The following is a 24944-nucleotide window of genomic DNA, read 5'->3' on the forward strand; positions in this document are numbered from 1 at the left end:
TGCCAGCTAGGTATACAGATCGACTTTTTCCTTATCTTGCGCCGTGCCACCGGGAAGGATGTACTTTGTTTTCTCAGTGGACGGCTGCATGTGTTTCTTCCAAATAATCTGTCACTGTGTCGAGCGCATTCTGCAGCGCCTTAATTAGTGGCTATTTCTGTTGTCTTGAGACGATCGCCTTGTTCCGTCCACAATGTCACGTCGTCTGCGTATATGAATTGGACACTGTGAAGCCGTCGGAGACGCACAGCCAGCCATCGCATGACTAAATTAAACAGCTAGGAGATAAAATCGCGCCCTGAGGAACACCTACATTGTTCGTGAATGTTCTTAGATAGGTGTACGTTGCCACTACGGATCTCGAATGTTCGATGCTCCAGGAAGGATTGAAGAAAGTTAACAATCCGTATTCCGGGGTGCGCGCTTCTTCGAGCGCCGAGAGTACGTCTTCGTGTGGGATGACATTTTCGAATGCATTCCGTAGGTCCGCGGCAACCAGCAATGAACCTTCTGCCTACCCCGCCGCTTCCTGGCACAACGGCGGAGCAAAAAGAGGCTCATGAGTACAAAGGAGTATGGAGTGTATGGAGCTTCAGCATTTCACTCTTCAAAAGTCCGCGGTAATACAAGCTTCGCTGCTATCTGAAGTGAAACCATGTGAAACTAATTCTCGACCGCGATTGGCTTGGTTATCTTTCCATTCTTTCTGCACCGTAACTCATATAGACATCTATGCCGTAACTGTTTCAGCCTTCGGCCTCCAACACGTTTTTGTTTTCTCTAGAACAAATTTGGTGAGCCATAAATTTTGGCACACAACAGTGTGTTGTCTTTGCGGAAGAGGCAAAGTCGGTAAGGCAGCCAAGACAAGCCGCATCTAAAACGAACGAAAACTCGAAATGTTTCGTTTTTCAGTTGTGCGATCACACCTCGACGTGTGTGTTGCATGTACTTCCTCCGCGGGCCGCTTTTCTTGCCTAGCGGTAGAGCGCACAAAGTACTTGAAGAAGAAAGCGCCGGCACCTTGCTACAGTGTATTCACTGTTCGGAATTTTTCGTTGCAATCATGGTCGCAAACTTTGTCGCAGTCGACACCCGTAGCGTACGCACAGGACTTGCTGGACGCAGCGCATTCAGCAAGTGGACTTTCGTGGGGCTCAACCATTGTGCTCACGTCTCTAGCCCTCCGAGTGGCTGTCACGCTGCCACTTGCTGTTTACCAACACCACGTGCTTGCCAGATTCGCCAACCTGGATCGTGAAATGGCTAGCATTGCCCAAGAGCTGAAGCGCGAGACGACGCAAGCTGTGCGCATGTTCAATCTCACTGAGAAGCAAGCGCGGCACCTCTACCGTGTAAACGTGCGTTTGTCGAGTAGTTTCACATGATCATTCTCGCTACATGGAAGACGGCGTTGATGTGTGGTGTCCAGAGTGTTTGTGTGAAATTTGCAGTGTAGTGTGAGTCGTTGTTCCCTATGCAATGATATGCCATGCCGCATGTGAGCCTTCTCACCTCACGCCACATTGAACGCATTCGGAAATCGGATAGCCTGTTCAACGTCAACCCTATTTCGTGTCTCCGATTTGATCTGTATAAGTTTGAAGAATTCACATTCCACTGCTTGGCTTACGTTTTAGGTACTTATGTCATTTTGGAGTCCACAATCACTGACAAAGGTAGTATTACAACCTGGAATTGACAGCACTGACGTCAGTCAAGGCCGCAAGTTCGGCTGCACGTCTTGTATTCGATTTCGCCCCAATCAAAGTGGTCAGGGTGGCACAAGCAAGTAGTCGTAGATATCTCCCAAATTCTCAATAGCATGCTTCAGAATGGCTTAACCCTACAGTTGTCCCTATACAGACTTCCATGAGCTCTATTGAGGACCCTGGTATTCCACAGGAAAACTTGAAAAACAATGTTGAAAAACAATGTAAGATAGACTTAGATGCAGTCATTGCATGTCGAATGATAAATTTAGCACCAAAAGCAAGCTCGTCCTGTCTTTATGTCATTCACTCTCTGTGATCGTGCTTTTGGTGCTAAAGTCATTATTATTTGATAGTTAAAGAAGTTTGGTGCTGGGCATTCCATTTTCATGGTCCGACAAGCATGCTATCTACTTAGTGGAGAAGAGTATGAGGGCATTTACTGTGCCTACCCTGCATCTGAAAGCCCTCTTGCAAAAGCCCCAAGCTCCACAAGCCTGCAAGAGACTTATCCCAAACCGCAATCCTCACATGCTAGAATCTCAGCATTCAGTATAGCCAATATTTCGGTTGCCCTTGTAGTGAAGTGACTAGGGTATATAGTAAGATGCAGATTTATTGATGCGAAAGTGTCAAATGGCTCATTGAGCAAAAAAGCTGGCATTCCGCATCTGTAGCACCACCTAAATTCCCATTGGCTGCTACGCCTTGCTACGAGTGCGCCTTGATGGAGCAGAGTGGGCAAAAAGGTACACCTGCTGTCGCAGTAGCCTTCAGGTGGTGTGTGAGAGGAGAGTGCATTATTGCGATGCCAAATCACCTTTGCTCTCGCTCTCGGAAGCCTTTGTTATCCGTGCATTCCTTGTCCGCACAAGCTCTCGCCTGTACTTTAACTGCGCCTCGGTAAAGCCAAATCAAAATGCACCTAGCGTCTTAACGTACTTGCTTGCCCATAAAGAGTTCTTAACTTGAAGAGCCCCTCAGCAACATTCACATGGACATTAATGCTTTCGCATTTGCAACTCGTAAGAAGTGCTTAGGTGTCCGTGGAAGTTTTGGTCAGTCTGAGGAACTGAGGCAGGAGCTTTTTTTTTTTATCTTGCCCTGTCCTGCGGCAACCGATTCCAGCTAGTGCCTGCGAATTTCTTAATTTCATCACCCCACCTTGTCTTCTGCTGTCCTCGACTGCATTTCCCTTCTCTTGGTGCCCATTCTGTAATCCTAATGGTCCAACGGTTATCTTACCAGTGCATTACATGACCTGCCCAGCTCCATTTTTTTCTCTTAATGTCAATTAGAATATTAGAGAGTTTTAGTATAGGGGACGCAAGCGGCTTGCGTACGCAAGAGCTAGGGGCGACGGCACTGCTCATGTGCAGACCGCTACGTCCACTTGCGTCCTTGGGTTGGTTGGCCGGCCGAAAACATCGCTGCCCCTAAGTGGTCACGTTACCCACGTGACTTGCGGTGTAGGAGAACTTACGAGTAGCTATCGGGTAGATAATCTAATAAATCTTTCGCCAAGTGTCGACAGACGTCGTTTTTATATGTATTAGAGAGGTTTAGCGTGTCTGGTATTCGGATAAACGCAGTTGGGGTGTTGGGACAGAGCCATAAACGGGAGCGTCCTGCATGGTGCATCCACCTGGCGGCGCAAAGCTCAAATGGACAAAATCAGCTAATATTGCTGTAACCAAGTCTATTCTACTTCGCTGCTGGTGTAAATTTTCGGCAATGGTGTAATTGTGTTGCTGCCAAACATTTATACCCGCAGCAAAGTAAAATACACTTGGTTACTGCAATATTAGCTGTTTTTGTCTGTTTGAGCTTTGCGCCACCAGGTGGCAGCACCATGCAGGCCGCTCTAGTTCATGGCTCCGCCCCAACGCCCCAGCCTGCTTTTACCCGATTACCGGACACTGTAAACCTCTCTATTAACTGGTTTTAATAAGGATAGTTTTATATATGCTTGATTTCATGTTTTTCTTGATTTCCATATGCTTGATTTCATGTTTTTAAGAAATGATAACGCAGCAAAGATCAGACGTTGATGGCGCTGCGAGCGCATGCGACCTCACTGTGGCTTGCATTTGGGGCCGCTAACCTATAACGTGTTTCTGCTTGCGTACGCAAACGCACCCATGCACTAGGGGACCCAACGCCTTGCGTCCCCTACACTAAAACTCTCTATGGTCTATACCCGTTTGCTCTCTGATCCAAACCACTCTCTTTCTGTCTCTTAACGTTACGCCTAGCATTCTTCGTTCCATCGCTCTTTGCGCGGTCCTTAACTTGTTCTCGAGCTTCTTCGTCAGTCTCCAAGTCTTCTTCCAAGCATGCGGTGGATAGCATTGGAGAGATTGCGTCTCCTTGTCTGACCCCTTTCTTTATAAGTATCTTCCTACTTTTGTTGTGGAGAATTGAGGTAGCTGTGGAATCTCTGTAGATACTTTCCAAGATACTTACATAAGTTTCCTGTACTCCTTGCTTATGTAATGCCTCTATGACTGCTGGTATGTCGACTGAATCAAATGCCTTTTTGTAATCCATGAAAGTCATGCAGAGAGGCTGATTGCACTCTGCAGATTCCTCAATTACCTCATTGAAGACATGGATGTGATCCATTGTAGAGTATCCCTTCCTGAAACCTGCCTGCCCCCTTGGTTGACTATAGTCCAGTGTTGCTTTTATTCTATTGGAGATTATCTTGGTGAATATTTTACATAATGTTGGAAGTAAGCTAATGGGGCTTATAATTTTTCAATTCTTTAACGTCTCCCTTTTTGTGGATTAGTATTGGCCTCGAGCTCCACCACTGGAAAAGCTGGTGTCACCGTCGCCGTGACGTGCTATTAGGGATTACGTGGACATAGTGGCCGCGTCAGCTGCTTCGAGAGCGCCGAAGCGAGCTGAAAAGAAGAGTTTAAATTCCCTCGTAGGCTGCGGATCTCATTTAGTGGCGAGATTTTCCCGCTTCGAGTGTCTCCTTTACAACGCTTGAAAGCACTACAAGAGGCAGTGGCTGCCTTTGAAGGCGCGCAACATGGTAGGCTACTGCTCAGTGCCGGACGTACGCAACGGGGCCCGGTGTCAGCCTTATTCACATGTAGCCGCAGGACAAGAAGCTACGTGAAGCATGGCTTGCGAAACATAAAACCGGCAAACAGTCATCGGCTACAACTCGGGTATGCAGCAAGAACAGACGCGAGGAAGATTTCTGCTACGGTGCCGGGCCTGCGATGTTCGGCAAACACTCACTGAGACTCGCCCGAGTCCGCTGCCCGACTGATGTCATGACGGTTTCGTCTATGAACTTGTCGATGCTATAGATACTGGCAAGTTCACTGGAGTGGAAAGAGAGCGGTAAGAAGCAAATCGAAAAACAAAAAAAAATGTGACATATGGTCATGTTTCTTTGATGATTTAATACACTGGATTACAAAAAAGAAGGAGTAGGAAATCACACGCTGAGAACACCAATAAACATACAGTGCGACGCAACTCGAGAAATAATATTGAAACGTCCAAGAATTTAGAAGAAAAAAAAAGATTGATTTGTCGCGACGGCACATCACAGCGTAGGTGTTGAAGTCTCTGCAATGAAATTATTTTTAAACAACTCTGATGGCGCCCACGCAACAATGGCTGCTTGTATGCTGTCAAATGCTCATATTCTGCGGCCTAAAGCTCATGGCACGGTGCGAAAACGCGCACGCGGCGAAAGCGAAACAGTGCGCGGACAAGCATGCAGATGCGCAATCGGTCGCTGCGAATCTGTGCGATCGCTGCATTGAGGCTTCATTGTATTACACTCCATTTAGTTCTACAAACTCTATAAGAGCATATTTCACATAGTTTACTCTCAGCGTTTACCTACCTTTCACGCAAGAAGCCGGTTCGGGAGACTACATCGCGGCGACCGCGCGTAGTGGCGTTCACTGTACATATTCGGTAAAGAGATAGCCCTGTAAATGATTCTGTGCTTTCAGTTTGCCCAAGATTATTATTTAGACAGTAAAATCTCTCGTTTCAAAAGTACTTGCAGAAATGTCCGGGAGAGCTCGCACGTGGTGTTTTCAGTGAGTGCTGATAGCAAAACTTATGAGGAGCGCGCTGCGTGATCCCTCGTACTACGCCAGCGAGGCGCTTCCGATAGATGGTGACTCCGTAACTCCTCGCCGCCAATAATGTTGGCATTCTTCCAGTTCTCCGGGACCCTTGAAGTCAATATGCAGTTCGTATAAAGGGCCACTAGTTTTTCAAGCATTACGTCTCCACCATCTTTGATTAAATCGACTGGTAGTCCATCTTCTCCTGCCACTTATCCCAGTTTCATGTCTTGCAAGGCCCTTCTAACTTCACCGCTAGTTATAGAAGGAGCCTCTTTTACCTGTTCATTACTACTTTGAATGGAAATATTGTTTCTGCTTTGGGTACTGTACAGGTCAGTATAGAATTGTTCCGCTGCTTTTACTATACCTTCGAGATTGCTGATGATATTACCCTGTCTATCTTTCAGTGCATACATCTTGGTTTGCCCGATGCCTAGTTTCCTTCTTACTATTTTCAGGCTGCGTCCATTTTTTACTGCTTCCTCGCGTTATAATTTTGAATGTCCCTTATTTTCTCCTTGTTGATTAGTTTTGACAGCTCCGCGAACTCCGTCTGATCTCTTGAGTTTGACACTTTCATTCTTTGTCGTTTCTTTATTAGGTCCTTTGTTACTTGGGGAGCTTACCTACTGGTTGCCTTGGGGCCTTACTTCCCACTTGAATTGCTGCTTCTGAAGCCAGCTTAGTTATGGTTTCATTAATTGCCTCTATGTCATCTTCATCTCTCTGTTCTAAGGCTGCAAGTTTGTTTGAAAGTGCCAACCTGAATAGAGCTAAAGCGTAAAGCTTGTAATGGTTCTTCTTTCAATCGAATATTTTCAGCCTTTCTTACTGGTTCGCATGTTGTAGTTGCCACTAAGAACGACCACTCGGTGTGGCAGACCAGAAATGAAGCAATTCTTAGTAAAAGATACATTACAGTATACAGTGGCACATGTTCTAGACCACAAAGCAGGACAGGGGATAGGCAGTGTGATAGAGCAAGGAGTACTGCAGAGGCTGGCATGCACAGGCAGATGCAATGAACATAGGGGAAAGCAAGGGGTGCTGACAAATGTTTTCGAAGACTGTACTGTGACATCATGATGCATCCATCACCTGGGTGCCAAAACCGAAACTGGTTCATAAAAAGAAGTTATAGTAAATTTAGGAGGCTCTGGACCTTGTCTGCATTGCTATGGTTTGGAGGATTTGACATTTGTTTAAAGCAAAATGTGTCATGTCGAAAATTCAATGTCAGTACTCCATTAATTGATTTCTCATTTGATTACAGTGCTCAGTTTCATTTTCTTTCTGATCTTTCCCATAAAGCTAAAATGTTCTGAAACAATGAAAGCATACAGGTGTGTGAGGCTCTCACGGCTGTCATAGTGCCGGTGTCTCCAGTGCTATTAAAAGATCTATGCAAAATATTCCTCATGCCCATTAATTTGTGCTCATTTTTAGCCTCCAACTGCAGTACTTATAGCTTCATTTTTGTCGGCTGAATGTTACAGAAAAAAAAATTGGAAATGTTCTTTGAGCACATATAGGTGTGGTTTTCCTGCGCGCAAGTCTAGCAGGTCTGATGCCTAGCTATTTATCTTATCGTCTTTCAAACAAAATGCTCTTTCTGCTGTAGTGGTGCTGGTTTGGCTTTGCCCAACCAGCACTCCCAGTGGTTCCGGAATAGTACTTCCAAACAAATCAACTTTTTTCTGGGAGCACTATTTTCAATAAATGCAAGGTCTCTGCTCCAATTCTCCTTTTTACAGTGAAGATCTGTCTTTGCCAAGCAACTCAGTGTAATACTTCTATAGCCATGTGACTTCTTGATTACCTCTCGTCACTTTGAACATGGAGCCTCATCACAAGTTTGACCAACTCGCACAAAAACAGGAGCACCAGCATAGATGTTCAGTGCATTATACTGGAGAAGCAGTGATCCTTGTTTTGAATGCTACAAAAACTTGCACCTAGGCTTAATAATATTTTTAAAAACGGTGTGTGTAATTGAATCTGTGATGGTGGCCCTCAGCATTTTTCTTTTTCTAAGCAGATGTGCACCTTGCAGAGCAGAGTATATAGGTGGGGTGCTTGCTAGTTGTTCATCATTTATCAAACAGTAAACGTTAGCAGCAGTCACTGCTATGGTCTTTAATGACAAAATAATATAAAAGAAACTGCTTCAGTACCTGAATGGACATATTTCATTAATGTGTGATTCCTCAAGTTGTAGAACATGAGGTACCACCAAAAGCTGGACAAGAAAGAGCACTCATCCCAGGTTTTCTCTCGTATTGTGTGCACATGTTGTTACCCTGTGGGCTATTCACTGTGACCATCGCATGCATCACAGCACACATCACTCCCGCGTAATTGTCGAGTGTGGCACGTGCACCACTGGAAGAATGTTCCAGTGGCACACAGCTGAGGCACTTGCTGACTAGCTGCTGCTTGTACCTTGCAAGCGTCACCGTTATTAAGCATTCATTGTTTGTTTTCATAATAATCTACATCTGTTTTACCTATTCAGCAACCTTGCACACACATCTTGGCCCTCAGTGTAGTCTGCATTAAAGCCCCTCCATCCACGTTTTTGCCGACCAGGTTAAGTACCGCCAACCTACCCTCCTCTTCCATGCTCCTCTCGCACTCACCCCCTTAGCTTCCAGCATCAAGTGGAACTTGCGTAGCTTCAGCTTCCTGTTCCGAGCAGAAGCGATGCACTGGCCCATAGCTCTCCGTGCTTTATCAGTGAAAATGGATGAAAGACAAAGTGTGCGGGCGGAGTGTGCACACAACAAACGCACAGTTGAACACGGATGATGCCTGCACGTAAGTGGAGGGGCTAGAGCGAGCTACTCAGGTTAGAGCCCACTGCTGCAGCTGATAAGCACCTGTGAGCGTCCAACAGCAGTCATCATATGATAAAGCAGTTATAGCGGAAATTCTAGCCACCCCACTACAGAAAGCAAAAACGGCAGAACCACAAATGCCAGAACCAGAAATACCGGAGCTGGAACTGGTGTGAGAGGAAAAGCAGCGCACATCTAAGGTTGGCACTACTTAGCAAAAGCTGCGACAGTGTGTGGATGTCTGCATCAGTGGCTCTTTGGGCCATGGCTTTATGCAACTTGTTTCTTTCTGCGCCAATGAGAAAGAAACATAGTGCACCAAGAGAGCACAAAAGTGCAAGCAAAAATACATCAAAGCACAAAATTGAACCTTTGTCTTTCATGCATTTCCCATGGCCGAGAGAAATGCCACATTGAGTACAAAGATGTAGGTGCAGGCTTGCCACTTCCCATTCAAAAGCTAGCATTCAGCTAGGTTGTGTACCGTGAGAATACCCCAGATTGCTATGTGGCAGGCGGCATTAATATGCATGCACTAAATACTTACACTAGTGTAGTAGATGCCACAGCATGTGTAAACAGAGACAGTAGTAATCTCTGCACCACCTCTTCGAGTACTGATCTACATTCTATGAATTCCTACCAACTAGCCTGCTTTTCCACCATTAAACTAGCTTGTAGAGTGTTTTAGAAGGACTGACTATTGGGCTAGTAGGTCTTGCATTCTCACTCAGGTACATTAGCACAGACAAACTGTCTTCTTTGTGTTTGTCTGGTCCAGCATATTGTACAAACATACCATTGTTTTGCATGACCTTGTAGTCTAATGTGTCTGAGATGTACTCAAAAGAGTATGCTTGCCTGTGCAGGTGAAGCGACACCTCCAGCGGCTTGTGGTCCGAGACAACTGCCACCCAATGAAGGCAGCTGTGGTGGTGCTATTCCAGCTGCCCCTGTGGGTTAGTCTCTCGGTAGCTCTCAGGAACATGGCCTTCATGCTGCCGTACCAGGACCTAGGCAAGTCATTAGCATATTACGAGCCAGTCATTACATTATACAGCAGTTCTTAGAATTTTCCACGGTACATTATGAAAAACTGTACACCCATATGGTTAATCTTAAGCTACACAATGAACATCATCACCATGTGTGCATTTGCTTTCTTTAAGGCTGTGTGCCAGGTACGCTCTTTGTCGAAAGTATATGAACTGTGTTGCCTGCTACTGTCGCCTCAATGGCGAATATTTCGTATGCAGCATAGAGGTCTACTTACAAGGTTTTAATGTGAAGCATTCTTTGTGAACTTCAGGTGTTTTGAGCATATCTGTCTATCGATCCAATCCATCGATCCATACATCCATCTAATCCAGTGCGTCCATCCATCCACCCACCCTTTCTCCCTTCCTGGTATATCAGAGGGGCTGCATGACGTGCATGCATACTTAACATGAAGGGCACATAATGACATCAATGACATGACAGATTTGTCATGGGATGTATGTTGTGACATAAATGGTGCAAATGACATGATGCTGTCATGGTCATTTCTTTAACTCTGTATATACTGGGATATGAATGAAATGCATGCATGACCTGATATGGATGACAAGACATACAGGTGCATGCCATCTCATGACATGAATGACATCATGGCATGTATGTCATGAGATAAATGGTATGAGTGAGATGATGCCGTCGTGGTTGTTTCTTTAACTCAATATATATCTGGACATGAAAGACATGACATTCATGCATGAACTGACACAAATGACATGACATTATTGACAAGAAATGCATGGGCATGTCATTCCATGTCATTCTTGTCATGTCATGCATGCATGTCTCGTCACACATATCCTGATACATATCAAGTTAGAGAAATGACCACGTTATTTATGTCATTCATGACAATCACGTCATGTCATTCATGTGATGCATGTCTTCTTACTCATGTGATGAATATCCAGATATATAACTTGTTAGAAAATGGAACTGGCATGAATGTCATAAATGAGATCAACTATAATGGATTGAATGATAGACTGTGCGTTTATTTAACTGGAAATATTCTGGGTATGCATGTGTAACATTAATAACATGTCATCCCATGTATGTCATAAAATGATTGACATGAATGCCATGGTCTGTATGTCAAGCCATGACATGGTACCCATGAATGTAATGACATGCATGACAAAAATGAGATAAATTCATGACATGGGTGCATGCATGTATGGCATGAATGGCATTACCATGACAAGAACTTATGCCAACCCGTTGGAGCAAGTTATCTACTAACTTGGGCCGATGTTGCTTGTGTTCGTGATGCCATAATGGTCGTTGCATCATCATTCCAGTTTCCTAGTCTGACTCACCTCTGATTCTCACGTGCCATCTGCGCTCGAGCCAGGTGGTGCGCGTAAGATCTTGGCAGCAGAACACCAGCTGGTGGTTGCATTTGTTCAAACACCAATTGAAAAGCAAGTTTCCTACGAGTGGATATATGAGTGCCAGACAGCAATGTGTCTCCTCCTAGTTCCTCCCAAAGCTCTTGCCATCACCAGACCACTTAATCAAACATAGAGGCATGCTCTTTCCCGGTGCACATAGTGTTCGAGTATGACAACGCTGCATCGAATTCCACTATGGCAGCGTCATCATGGCTAGGCCAAAGCGAGAAGCTGCACCACCCCGCTCATCTGAATGGCTGTTAAAAGGACACGGGCTTCAGGTTGTGCTACAGTATCGCCATCAAGTCACCCGTTTGCATCCTTTAAGACTTTTAAGTGATACCACGTGCTGCCATCAGTGAGCGTTTAGTTTCTGTGTTTCTTACCCATCTCACACTATACATGCTGCTCTTTCGCATCAATTCGATCATTTGCAGAAATCATGTAATCATCGTTACTGTTGTTGTTGTCTTGCTGCTGTCGTCGCACACATGCACTCGCATTAATTCTAGCTCACTACTCGCGTTGCAAACACTAGTACTGCATTTACACTAACTCATTGGTCAACCCTGCAACACTTTGCAGAACCCCAAAAAATGTTGCACAGCCAGCTGCCTGCAAAATACTTTGCATAGCGTTGATTCCCACATTGCGTGGGATCCGCACAATTTTTCCACAAGACATGACAGCGAATGTTCCTGTAAAAATTATTTTTTCCTCAATCATATCAAGCAGACAGCAGCACTGCTGAGTTTGGCTCAAAGAGCGTGAAATGCTGTAGATCCATTTATGCACCAACACAGGGCGCATTGCATTTTTCTTTTCTTTTTTCTTCCTTTTGCAATGTTTCAGTGAGATGGCGACACATTCCTGTGGTGGGAATAATGCTTCCCAGAGCCTTGTTGCACACATATAGCAAGCATGAATCCCACAGCCTGCAAAAGGGTTAAGGAAGTTCCTTTGGTATGCCATAAGTTCCAATGTCCTGGAAAACGGAAAGAACAGTCTCGTACATAACACTCAGTGTTTTGTTGTATTGTGTCGATATTGGACAGGATTATTTGAAGTGCTGTGGTGGTGGACCATGCTCAATACAAAGGGTGGGCCTATGAAATCCCTCAAGCTCACATGGGACAACACAGACAATGATTGTTTGCATTTACTCCTTTCATTTCAGCAACATGAATTGCACTGCAAAGATCACGTAGCTGTGCTAACACAAGTTCTTCTTCGGGCCCTGCTTATTACGTGCTGGTAACTGGGGGTTTTATTAAGGCTGTTTTTCTGTAGTTTTGCGAAGCTCCCAAACATACCAACTCATCACTATTCACAAGTAACATGGGCGGCCTCAAAGTCAGACCAATTTGCATACAGGTGAGTGTGTGGGAGTCCAGCACGTGAAAGCATGGGGAAACGCCATAATTTTTGGAAGCTCCAAGATGGGTAACATGTCTTAACTGTTCTCCGATTAGCTGAATACAAAAGCTCGACATTATTAATCCAAATTGGCATCACTTCGTTCAGTTGGAGGCTCAGTCGAGGTTCAGCATCCAAGCAGGCTTCATCTTTGCAGTAGTATGTCACCACGAGCTGATTGGTGTAGATGGACTTGCTATTCTAACTTGAAATGACAAAACAAGTGTATTTTCACCACGCCTACATAACATTGTGTTTAAGCATTATCATTAATGAAGTGCCTGCACAACTAGAAAACCTTCCACAAAAGCTCACCGCCCATGCTGACTGGTTGTGGAGCTGCAGCCAACAGTGCTTTCTATCCAGTTACCACTTCTAAATAACTTATTTGTGTGGGTGCAATAATGTTTACACCATTATTTGATGGTAAAGGAAACTACTCTGTTTTGCAACACTGTCCGTAGCAAAGAGCAAACGTGCAAGCCTAGTGAGCCACCTTACATCGGCATTCTCTGTGCATTGGACGAACTGAGCTGACTTACTGGCACTCTGAAATGCCCCCATATTACAGCTTCCAATTATGCCCGTGATTTCAGTTTGGCCATGACATTTCACAAAAGGCACAATTTTGACATCACTGTAACAGTTAGTGTTATTTTGTTACAAAAACAAGCTGTAACCAATTTTAGCAGTGCTGTTGGCAGCCAGACTGGTGAAAAACCAGTCAAATGTCAGACCACATACCGAATCACACCATTCATCTTACGCTTTATGAAGTATGTAAAGGCACTAAAAGAAGCATTTGTAGTGCTCATTGAAAACACCTTATTTGAACATGCACTGCTTACTGTCTTTTTGTTTTGTCACACTCAAGCAAAAATTACATTTTTATGGCAAGAACCATTTACTTGCTTCATTGTCTGTGTTATCCATTGTCTGGAGTTGAAGAACATTTTACTAGCTGTTTTAAAGTGATTATACTTTTATCACACTAATGCTTATGACAATGTCTTATTGTGGCCCGGCACCTTGTTTATAACAAGTGCTTTTTGTGCAATGAACTCTTTAAATGGAACCTCAAGGGACCAGGGAAATCGGCTCTGTTTATGAGGAGTTCCATTTACTGAGACTCGGAGGCAAAGCTGAATACAATTGCATAAATACAAAACCAACCAACCATGAGGATGGTTTTCTGTACAAGAGGCAGTTCTGTTTATTTAAGCGATTTCTGTTTATCGAGATACCACTGTATATTAGTATTTTTAACACTAACACACCAAAGGCCTCAAGCATGTAAAACAGGCGCTACTTGCAAACAAGGCTCCATGTGTGGTTGGAGAGATGTTCTACAACATATGTACAGAAAGTAGTGTGTCTTTGTTGCTTTTTTATATGCTTTTGCAATGTTGCTTTTCTAGGAGCACGAGTCACATACCTGGAGCTGAGCGTTGGTGGTGCCCTGTGGTTTACCAACCTGACACAACCTGACCCGCTGCACATAATTCCCATCCTTGTGGGTTTCACTAACCTTATGAACATAGAGGTAGGTCTTGTGGTACATTTCTTATTCTTCTGTGTCCACTCAATCATATTTTTTTCTCTTTCAACATGTTCAGTGGCTGGGGCATTCCATTTCTGAGCTCAAAGTCAGAATTTTGTCTCCTAGCCATTACTGAGGGTGGGCAAAATGCAAAAATACCAATGTGCTCGTGTACTAGTACACCAAAAGACATAAACAGCAGAAATAAATCCAGATAACCTCTGCTTCAACATCTATTGTACTGAGCTGCAGCTTTGGGACACAAAATCAATCAATCTTTTTGGTGCTAAACAAAACTTTATGCTGTGTGTGTCAGATAGAGAACATAACTCAGTGTTGCATCGGTTCTTTAGTTTATAGTTGAATCCTCAGTCTTGTAATTGCTTCAACTTGCATGCCTAGCAAACATGCTTCTCATAACTTCTTTTTTCTGCTTTCTCCCAACGGCTTTCGTTTGCTCATTAAAGACAGCAGGGAGGCAGCATTGTTGAGTCATGCACTACCTGCCACATCTATTTAGTAAACATGTAGGACCAAGTACCATCTCTGGAATTCTGTCAGTTTTCAGACAAGAAATGGTGCACTTGTCATTCTGCTGTGTCTATTTAACGCCTTCATTCTCTTACAGCACACTTTGTTCAGTCTGGCTCCACTTCATCTGCATACTGCTGCGATATAGACATCACTTGTCAGCATGAAGTAAAATAGAGTGGAATTGGGCCACCACAGTGAATACTCATCTGTGCTGATTTGTACATGTTTTCCCGTAGTTAACATGACATGCACATGCAGACCAGCAATTTCTTTATATCAACAAAAACTTGCTCTTCTTTATTCAACGCTTGTTACAATGGACCATAATAATCCAACCAGAAAGGTCCATTATATCCAATGTAAGTTGTATCCAAAATTAGGGCTGCGGTAAGTTTCAGTATGGCAGAACTTCACATGAACTTCCGTCATTTGGTATAGGAACTCGGAGGCAATTGTAAAAAAGATAAAGAAACGGATTTATGGTAATGGCATAAACACATGTACCATACTTGTGGTAAAATTTCTGTGGCAATGAAGGGAAAGCTATGGGGGGCAAAGTGTGCCCAAAAAAAGGCACTTATAAAAAAAAATCACACATTTTCATCCACGTTAGTTTAGGCTGGGTAAGAGAGAACACAAACCGCTCATTTACAACAGCAAAATGAGTCAAAACACTCCGCTGAGTGGCTTATTTGACTGATATTTCTGCTTTTCTCTTCAGCGTCTGGGGCTAATTTGAAACCGTCGTGTGTGAAGCCACGCCAATTCAGTATCTGCTCCAGGAAACCAAAAGCACTGCTGGACTACTTGCAATGGTGCAGTAAGACATCTGCAGAAGCTCCGGCCCTGCAGCTTGCCCTTCATTGTCACAGAAAGTTGTCCATCAGTATAGCAGCATGTGATAGTCACTTGCAATTCGCTGATGATATTGCCTTGCTTAGTAACTCAGGGGACCAACTGCAATGCATGCTCACTGACCTGGAGAGGCAAAGTAGAAGGGTGGGTCTAAAAATTAATCTGCAGAAAACTAAAGTAATGTTTAACAGTCTCGGAAGAGAACAGCAGTTTACATTAGGTAGCGAGGCACTGGAAGTGGTAAGGGAATACATCTACTTAGGACAGGTAGTGACCGCGGATCCGGATCATGAGACTGAAATAATCAGAAGAATAAGAATGGGCTGGGGTGCGTTTGGCAGGCATTCTCCGATCATGAACAGCAGGTTGCCATTATCCCTCAAGAGAAAAGTGTATAACAGCTGTGTCTTATCAGTACTCACGTACGGGGCAGAAACCTGGAGGCTTACGGAAAGGGTTCTACTTAAATTGAGGATGACGCAACGAGCTATGGAAAGAAGAATGATGGGTGTAACATTAAGGGATAAGAAAAGAGCAGATTGAGTGAGGGAACAAATGCGAGTTAATGACATCTTATTTGAAATCAAGAAAAGGAAAGGGGCATGGGCAGGACATGTAATGAGGAGGGAAGGTAACCAATGGTCATTAAGGGTTACGGACTAGATTCCAAGGGAAGGGAAGCGTAGTAGGGGGGGGGGGGCAGAAAGTTAGGTGGGCGGATGAGATTAAGAAGTTCGCAGGGACAACATGGCCACAATTAGTACATGACCGGGGTAGTTGGAGAAATATGGGAGAGGCCTTTGCCCTGCAGTTGGCGTAACGAGGTTGTTGTTGTTGTTGTTGATGATGATGATGATGATGATGGCAGCAGCATGGTGGCTTGCTGTTCGCCCTTTTCCAGACACTGGCTGTAAATAAGTGGCAGTTTCCTTGCACAATGGCAAGATTTTCCTGTTGGCGAGAAAATACATCTAAGCAACTCTGCCATTGTGGCCAGCTCCCTGCTGTGCTGGCCGGCCTGTGTCACATTGCATCCAGAGTGACAAACCGAATCGTTATTTTTCTGCCATCTTGGAGCTGAACCAAAACCGGAATTCATTGGAGGAACCATTCCGAACCGGTTCGATGAACAGTTCGTAAGGCCCTGTGGACCAGTGTTGCCATAGCGATTTTTTCACTAGATTTAGCAAGTTTCTTGGCTCTTTAGCAACAAATTTTTGTACTAAGCAACCGAAGACTTCTTTTAGTAATGTGACAGAGAAATTGGCAACATTTTATCTACTTTGAAATGAAGAAAATGACGAAAAAAGCCTTCTAGAGTGCCTTTCATCGCTCAAAAACTACATGTAAATGGCTGAAGTTGGCTATAGGATGCGTGGGCTTTGTGACCATGATGAAACAACGGTTGCTATCACATTAGTGGTCTTCACACGGTGCTTCACACCGTGGTGGCCCACACAGAATTAACAATGTGCTGACGAAATAAATCTTTTTTTTTTAAATTCTTTACAAAAGTGATTTGAATGGTTCTGAATGCTGCTGGTTCAGCACATTCACTAAATATGTTTGGTTCGTGAACATTTGCAAGTGTAGCAGTAAATAAGTTTACCAAAACACCTATTGCAATAAATCTTATGGCGAGATTTAGAATGCAGTAGGGAAATAATAAGAGAGATCCACTTTAAAAAGGTGTAGATAGTGGAGAAGGTGGGCTCGTTAATGGCTATCTGAACACACTGCTTCAATCTTTCTCATTGCTTTTGTAAAAATCAATACTGGACAGCACTTAGGTATATCAAGGAGTGGAAGCATGTATTTGACTTATATAAATGTCCTGTAATTGCCATCACCAGTGTTAACATGTGACCAAGCTTGTGTCACAGAATTTAGCTAGGAAAATTGGATTAGTCTGCGTTCATTGGAATTGAGCTGCATTTATTATCTCACAATCTGAGGGTTTAACACAGAATTTCAGCTGTCATTGTTTGTTATTATGCGATTCACTGTTTACTGCTCACCTGCATGGACATTAGACAAATGTGAGACGTCTCAGAAGGTGAATTTCACTGTGTCAGCTTATATTGTAGTGGTCTAAAATTCCTACATTATTTAAAATTCACATAAAAGCTTTAGCGACAATTTTAGCAACTTTGCAACAAGCTTTAGTGGAACTTGAACGACTTTCTTGTCTCACTTTAGCGACAGGCTTTAAAAAATTTGGTGACACTGTTCTGGACACTCTGCTAGAGCATATCTGAGGGGAAACATTGGACAAAGGCTCAAAGCTTCCCATAGTTGGCAGACAGCTCCTACACTACATGCAAAACTCAACTTCACCTCAACTTATTTCTGACTCTCATTATTTTGTTCATTTTAATACAACCAAGGCTGATTGCAGTGCAGCATGGCCATAAAATGATTGATCTCTTTCAACGATACAGCGAGCTATAAAATGGTGCAAAAACTTATAACATGGCAGGCGTAATTTTCAGCCCTTTGAAATAACAGAACTTGCATGAGTGTGTTGTTAGAATTTGGATGTAAGCTGTGCATACAGAACATCCTTGTAAGAGCAATGCCTGTCACACAGGCCTGTGTCGATACCAAATCTTATAATACATAAGTCGCTCACTGGTACCTCAAGAGGCAAGGTGCATGCAGGTGAAAGGCAACTTGAAGGGGCCCTCACCAGGCCACATAGCAAATTTTGGTTATACGCTATAAGTCATTACGTGCCCTCTTGGGAGCATTTTACCGCAAGAAATTTTCAAATTGGTTCATTAATAGCTGAGATAGAAATATTTCAGTGCTATGAACCCATGATTTCAGGAGGCGAGTGTCACCGCCAACAAGGACTCTCTCCACTTGCCCTGTCTAGCCTCCGCAAGTGAAATTCCCTCCTTGCATTCTCCCACCACGGGCCCCGCCTTCGTTTTTTCTTTTTCTCATTTTTTTCTGCTGCGTGGTGCACCTTTCCTGGCAGTTGCGTGCGCGAGCTGTTGCATTTGTCACGTTTCGCGCACCGTACGATCTTGTGCTCTGTACACGAGAACACCTTACTAACGGTATAAGTCAGTGCTACACGAACACTGAGGCAGACGCAAGCAGATCGCACAGCATGATCGCATGCTGGAACATGGGGGACAATGTCATAGGCGATAGTTTCGCTCTCGGTGCACATGACTACACGATGTGGAAACAAGCAGACGAATCGAAAGTACATCTCTCTTGCCGCAGTCCGAAGTAAGACAAAAACACACAGTCATTCAGTTTGCGTGTCTTATTATTTCTCTAAACTTTCATTCGTCTCTTGAAGCAACAGATTACACAAATGACAAATGTTTCCTTGAATCATTCGCGAAGTGTCACAGGTCACTATGAGCAACGTCACAGCATATACATGTACGAAGGCACGCTTGCTGATGTACATCATTCCCCGGTCTTGTAGTGCAGCACCCGCGAGGAGAAGGGCAAGCGGCATTTAGTCTGAAATTTCAGCTCTTTCTGCGGCGCGTAACGATGTAATTCTTAGCAGACACCATCTTAAATGCGCATTATATGCACTGCGCTTGTCAGCTCAAAATGGCCAGACCAGGTAAGGGGCCCTTTAAAGGCATAACTATGGAATTAAATGTGTTATCAATGCATTGGGCACTGTGGCCTTCGAAAACAAATGACGGTATGTCTGTAGTCATAGTGTATTCAATTCTGTGTGTAATATTAAGGACACAAAGAAGTACATCTGCCTGCGTCACGTAAGGGTAGGAATAAACTATATATCTTGCTCAAATAAATTCACGTGTGAGGCTAAAATACTCCATTTTCTAAATCTTCTCATTTTGCTTTATTTTGAACCGTTATGAACCGGTATGAACAGGTTAAAATCGTTATATTCTTGCTTTGGAGCTGTACCAGAAGCAAACCAGAAAATATGCAGAAGTCTGAACCTCAGCCCGAACTAAAACCAGAAACATTTTTGTTTCGACATCCTGATTGCATTCACCACAAACATCGGCTACAGTTTGTTTTTGACTCAAATAACTGGCGATAGAGAAAAGTGACGAGTGATGACCACAGTCAAACCTCTAGCCCAAACGAGAGCTGTAATATGAGGCACTTTAAGGAGCCCTCATCAGGCCACATCATAGAAAATTTCAATTATACACTGGAAGTTGTCCTGTGCCCTCTAGGGAGTGTTCTGCCATAAGAATTTTTCAAATTGGTTTATTAATAGCCGAGGTAGAAATATTTCAGTGCTCCAAACCCATGATTTCAGGAGGCGAGGGCCACTGCCAAGAGAGATACTCTCTCCGCTTGCCCCGTCTAGCCTCCGCAAGTGAAATTCCTTCCCTGCGTTCTCCGATACCGGAGCTGGAAGATCGTGTGGCCCCGCTTTTCTTTTTTTCTTTTTTTTCTTTCTCACATTTTTGCTGAGTGGTGCTTTCGGTGACGGTCTTGCACGCGAGCTGTTGCATTAGTCTCATTTCACGCAGCGCACGATTTTGCACGCTGTGCACAAGGACACCTGACTAGCAGTATAAGTCAGTGCTACACAAACACTGAGGTTGACAAAGGCGGTTCATAGAGCATGATCGCGTGCTGGAGCACAGTAGAAAATGACATGCTTTCGTTGTCTGTGCGAGCAACTGCACGACGTCCAAACAAGCAGACAAAATATAAGTACATCTCTCTTGATGCAATGTAAAATAAAACAAGAACATGCAGACATTCGGTTCGTGTGTTTTGTTATTTCCCTAAACCTTAATTCGTCTATTGAAGCAACAGATTACACAAATGACAGATGTTGCATTGAATAATTCTTGAAGCCATGTGTCACTACGAGTGATGTCACAGCAGTGTGATGATGTGTAGGCAGAGTTGTGCAATACACGTCGACTCTCCAGCTGGGAACGCGGCGCCTGCGAAAAGGGGAAAACGGCGTTCTGTTTGAAATCTCAGCTCTTTCCGCGGCACATAGCGATGTAATACTTAGCAGACACGATTATTAGCGTGCATTGTACGTACGGCGCTTGTCGGCTCAAAATGGCTAGACGTGGTGAGGGGCCCTTTAAAGCAACACGAGGCGCTCCATTTCAGAGCCTGAATCCGGCTGCTGCTGCACTGTGAGATGGTTCCACCGTATTATGTGCTTCTCAGTGTTGCTATGGTGAATAGCAGCCTATATATATATATTTTTGTGTGTGTGTTTGTGAGAATTGATGCGACGACAAAGTAATGTCTTCAAAATGATGCATTTTGCTGTCATTGGTGGTTGTTTTTGATGCTCCAAAGCATCATGTTGTTTAAGCTTCAAAGCAAAGTGGGCTAGGTCTAGCAGCAACTTCAGTAGTTGTTTGACACCGAGTTGACAGTGGTCGGCAGTGGTGAGCTACTTGCGTGGTCTTCTCAAAAAGTTGCCGTTAGTAAGTAGGGCATTTCGCTGCACACTGTTGCTGGAAGCTTGCCGCTAGTGCATTCTTTCCTTAAGAGAAAGTTAATTTTTGCAAGTGGCCAACAAAAAAGTAGAACGCATCACTGCAGCAATTAAAGTACATTGTACAGTCAAACCCACTTATAACAATACCGGTTTTAACAATATATTGGTTGTAACAATCAGAAGCTGCTGCACCGTCAACTTTTGTATGTTTTCCGTGGTGAGATAACCCGCCTACTACAGTGCCTCAATGCCATATAATTGGTTATAAGGATGAAGTCTGGCTGCTGGGTGTCTGAGCCAAAAGGTAGTGAAATGCGAAATCCTCGAAGAGAAAAAAGGAAAACGAGAAATTAGAGCTGCCACTGCGCGCTCATTTTCCAGCCATCTCCGCATGCCTATCTCCTGTCACCCTTCCACCCCTTCAAACACGAATGGGCTGTGCCCATAGCTCTAAACCACTCCACCCTCTGAAACACGAGTGCACCGTGCCAATGCACTGGCTAAAGTGCAAGAGCGAAAGAAAGCTGAGCTAGTTGGTAAAGATTCATTATGCAAAAAAGAAGTGAGGCGTGCAGACAGGACACAAGAGTAGAGAAGTGGACAACACGAACACCGTTCGTGTTGTCCACTTCTCTACTCTTGTGTCCTGTCTGCATGCCTCACTTCTTTTTTGCTAAAGTGCAAGTTGGTTCTTTATTCCATGGCGCTGGTCGCAGATTGCTCGCATGTTGCTCGCTGGCTCCTCATTTGGCACAGTTCTGCAAACAGCTTAATCACTCGCATCCGTCTTTGTTGGTTGCATTGAAATCGTTCCTAGCCACGCAGTTTCTCAGCCACGTTTGACTGACAGTGGGTCTGACTTGCTGCCGAAACGGAAGATGGCTGATGCGTCCGCTGATCTACAGCAATGCTCGACGTTGCTGGTTAAAACAAAGCACCCAGCTATAGATATTAAAATTAAGTGCTTCTAACCGAGGCAATCGTCGCGAATGTGCTTGCATCAGATAGCGACGGCGACGACGGCAGCGATGACGTGGTAGGGCAGGCTGTTTCAATGTTGTCCTCAGAGGAGGCCCGGCAGATGATTCAGTCCCTCCAGGCATTCGTTCTCGCGAGGAACCTTCCACTGCACTATGGGAGCATCTGGATGCCTTGGAGAAAGATGTCGGCAAGCTTTGCGTAAAGCATGCAATGCTGATGGACATTGGGTTTTCTCATGCAAGCCAGTGAGAAGTACGTGGCGAGATTTTGTGGCGATCTCGCCTCAGCGTTTCTTCTGGATTTCTCAAGCTGACAGGCTGTCGTGGCAGCCTTCTCGCAATTTTTAGAAGGCCTATTCGAGGGCCACCAATACGAGGCCTCGGGGGTGCTCGCATATTGCTTGCCACCCGTGACCCCTCTTTTCAGTTGTTATAGCAGTGCCCTTCTTTAACGCTGACAGCCGTGGCTTGTTATGCGTGATCAAAGCACCCAGGAAGCAGTTAAACAAGCGAACACAATCTGCAGCAGGATGGAGGAAAGTGGTGGGGAGGACTGGGCCTCCCCCCCCCCATTATAGTTTTCTCACATCAGCTCTGCCATCTCCCTATTTTGATTTTTCATGCAACCTAGTTATAACAATTATCGATTATAACAAAGGAATTTTAGTGGCACTTGAAAATTGTTATAAGTGGGTACGGCTGTATATGCCTCATCTAGAGAGAGCTTGCCTAAAAGTTTTGTCCATTATAGCAGGGTACACTAAAAAAACATAGTAGCAGAAATAGTACACCTAAATAGTGCGGCAAACCTACCTAATACCCCTGTCAAGCGGACAAGTTAAGTGCACTTACGGGGAGTGCACTTCAGGACCTTAAGTGGCACTTTAGGCTACGTGGTGCTAAATGGAAAAACAGAGCAGTCTCACAGTTAAAAAAAAAAAAATGGTGACAGGGCCTAGACCCAGGCCATGAATTTGTCGGATTTTCAATAAAGTTGTTACCACCACCACCACTAAGAGTGTGTTTTTTGAAGATGTAGATTTTAAAAAAAACTTCTAAAAAGTGATTGTTTTACGCTGTATTATAAATAACAAAGAAACTTGATCTATTTTTTTAACAAAAAACGATAATATTTGTTATTATAAAAGTATTGCAAGTCAATGCCGGCCAAGACAAATGCCTAGCCAATCCAGAATAACATGGCGGCATGTGACGAGGCAGCATTTGATCATGCTAGAACAGAATATGAGCGAGTTCTGTGCTCATTAATTTGTTAAAAGCTGTTCAACAACCAAAATGAACTTCTGTGTCCTTTTTTTATGCATTACATTTTGTACCATTGAAACCGCTGGCGGCGAGGCTACGCACTCTTCAAGCAAATTGCATTCCATGAATGCGCTCCGACCGGAGTGCACTCATCTGCGAGCACACTCTACTTGCGACATTTAGATTTGGGAAAGTGCACTTAAACTGAGTGACACTCTCCATAAGTGCACTTAACTTGCCCGCTTGACAGGGGTATAAGTGAGAAGTGTGAGCTGTTTATCCAAAAGCATGTTGTGTGTGAATCCATTGTAACGGGTGTGGAGTTATGGCTTCTGTACTCGGAGCTTGCTTGTTGTCCACATGGAATTTTTTTTATCGTAGAGGCTCTATGGTGCACAGGAGTTATTCTTGTGCTAGATTATGAGTAGGCGCACAGCATGCTTGAGTGTTTCCTTTCTGCTAGCCTTGCAGGTGCAGCCGCAACACTAGAGGAACACCTGTTTAGGTTTTTGTATTTATCAGCACATGGTGCATAATTAAAATTCAACGCACTAAATGAGTTGCAACATGCCAATATTCAGTCTGAAAAATTGAATCGCCCATTGAATGGTGTCTGAATATTTAGTTGCCAATAAACTTTGGAATACAGTGAACTCGCACTTGAGTAAACTTCAAGGGACCAAAGGAAATCGTTCACTTAACTGAAAGTTCACTAAGCTGAATATTCACTAGACCAACATAAGACATGGCATACAGAGTTAAAAGTTTGAAGTGCAATTCGTGGAGCAAAAGACATAGCATCCATAGTGTTAGAAATGTTTGAAATGGAATTTGTACATATCAATGAAAAACACCACGTGGGTCATTTGTGTGCACACGCAGAACCGACGAGACTGGAAAGAAAGAGACAACAACCATGCCATGACTAGCCGATCGGAAAAAGCACACACCACGTCGTTTGTGGTGGGACAGATCGCCGCTTTGCTCTGGCGGTGTTGTAAGCGCCAGCAATGTTACTTTGTTCATAGCCTCTGAGATTGCATGCTTGCTCGTTTTGTGCGGGCAATCTCGGGGGCCATGCCTCGTTGCCGTTCGTTTTCTGCGCCGCCGCTTTGCCCCAGAGGCGCTATAGCGCCAGCGACGTTTCATTGCAGCTGGAGCGACGGTTTGATGAGGGCGGGCATCGGTTGCGCCTGCAGTGCAGTGCAAGCCTTGGTCCTCTGAGCGAGTTCGTTAAACTGAAATATTGACTGTTCCGAAATGCATTTAAGTGAAACATTTTTGCATAGAATCTATAAAAAAACTGCCAGGGATTTTTAAAAAGTTTGTTATTCAGAAATATTTGATAAACCAACGTTCGTACAACTGAGAGTTTATTGTATGTGGCAGTGCTGGGATGAAGTCTGGGAAGCCCAGTGTGTTTCAAAAGCTAATCATTAATTGTAATACACTTATTTTCAAAAAAATATTTAAAGATGCGACTCAGCAAAACATGCACTGAACCTGAATGGCAAAACACAGCATGCCCTTCTTCCTTCGTTACACATTGGTTAGAGAGAAGGGCTCAGCGTCACTGAAGTTGAGGAATAGTATCAGTAAGGGTCCTCAATTCTGCTATTGTGTTATTTTTATCAAGTGACACAAATAATTTACTTGCCATGCGCTGCTTTATCATCTCTAAAAAAAAATTGAAGGTGTTGCTTCATCTTAAAGTGCTAAACATTGAAGTGAGTAGGCTTATATGTTATCAGTGGACCGAACGAGCTTTGTTTCTCCCGGTGATATTATACTAGCTATATGTCTTT

At 44.0% G+C, this 24944-nt stretch overlaps 1 protein-coding gene across 1 annotated transcript in view; it reads left to right on the plus strand.

Annotated features, from left to right (window-relative positions):
* Positions 1–841: 841 nt before the first annotated feature.
* Positions 842–24944, plus strand: part of LOC135918188 (cytochrome c oxidase assembly protein COX18, mitochondrial) — a 29647-nt gene continuing 5544 nt past the window's right edge. The window contains exons 1-3 of the mRNA XM_065451860.1: positions 842–1361; positions 9531–9678; positions 13946–14070. Of these exons, the coding sequence (XP_065307932.1) occupies positions 900–1361; positions 9531–9678; positions 13946–14070 (735 nt within the window). The 5' untranslated portion in view covers positions 842–899. The remainder of the gene's footprint in view (positions 1362–9530; positions 9679–13945; positions 14071–24944) is intronic.

The sequence above is a fragment of the Dermacentor albipictus genome, chromosome 1 (genome assembly GCF_038994185.2).
Source record: "Dermacentor albipictus isolate Rhodes 1998 colony chromosome 1, USDA_Dalb.pri_finalv2, whole genome shotgun sequence".
Taxonomy (NCBI): Eukaryota; Metazoa; Arthropoda; class Arachnida; order Ixodida; family Ixodidae; genus Dermacentor; species Dermacentor albipictus.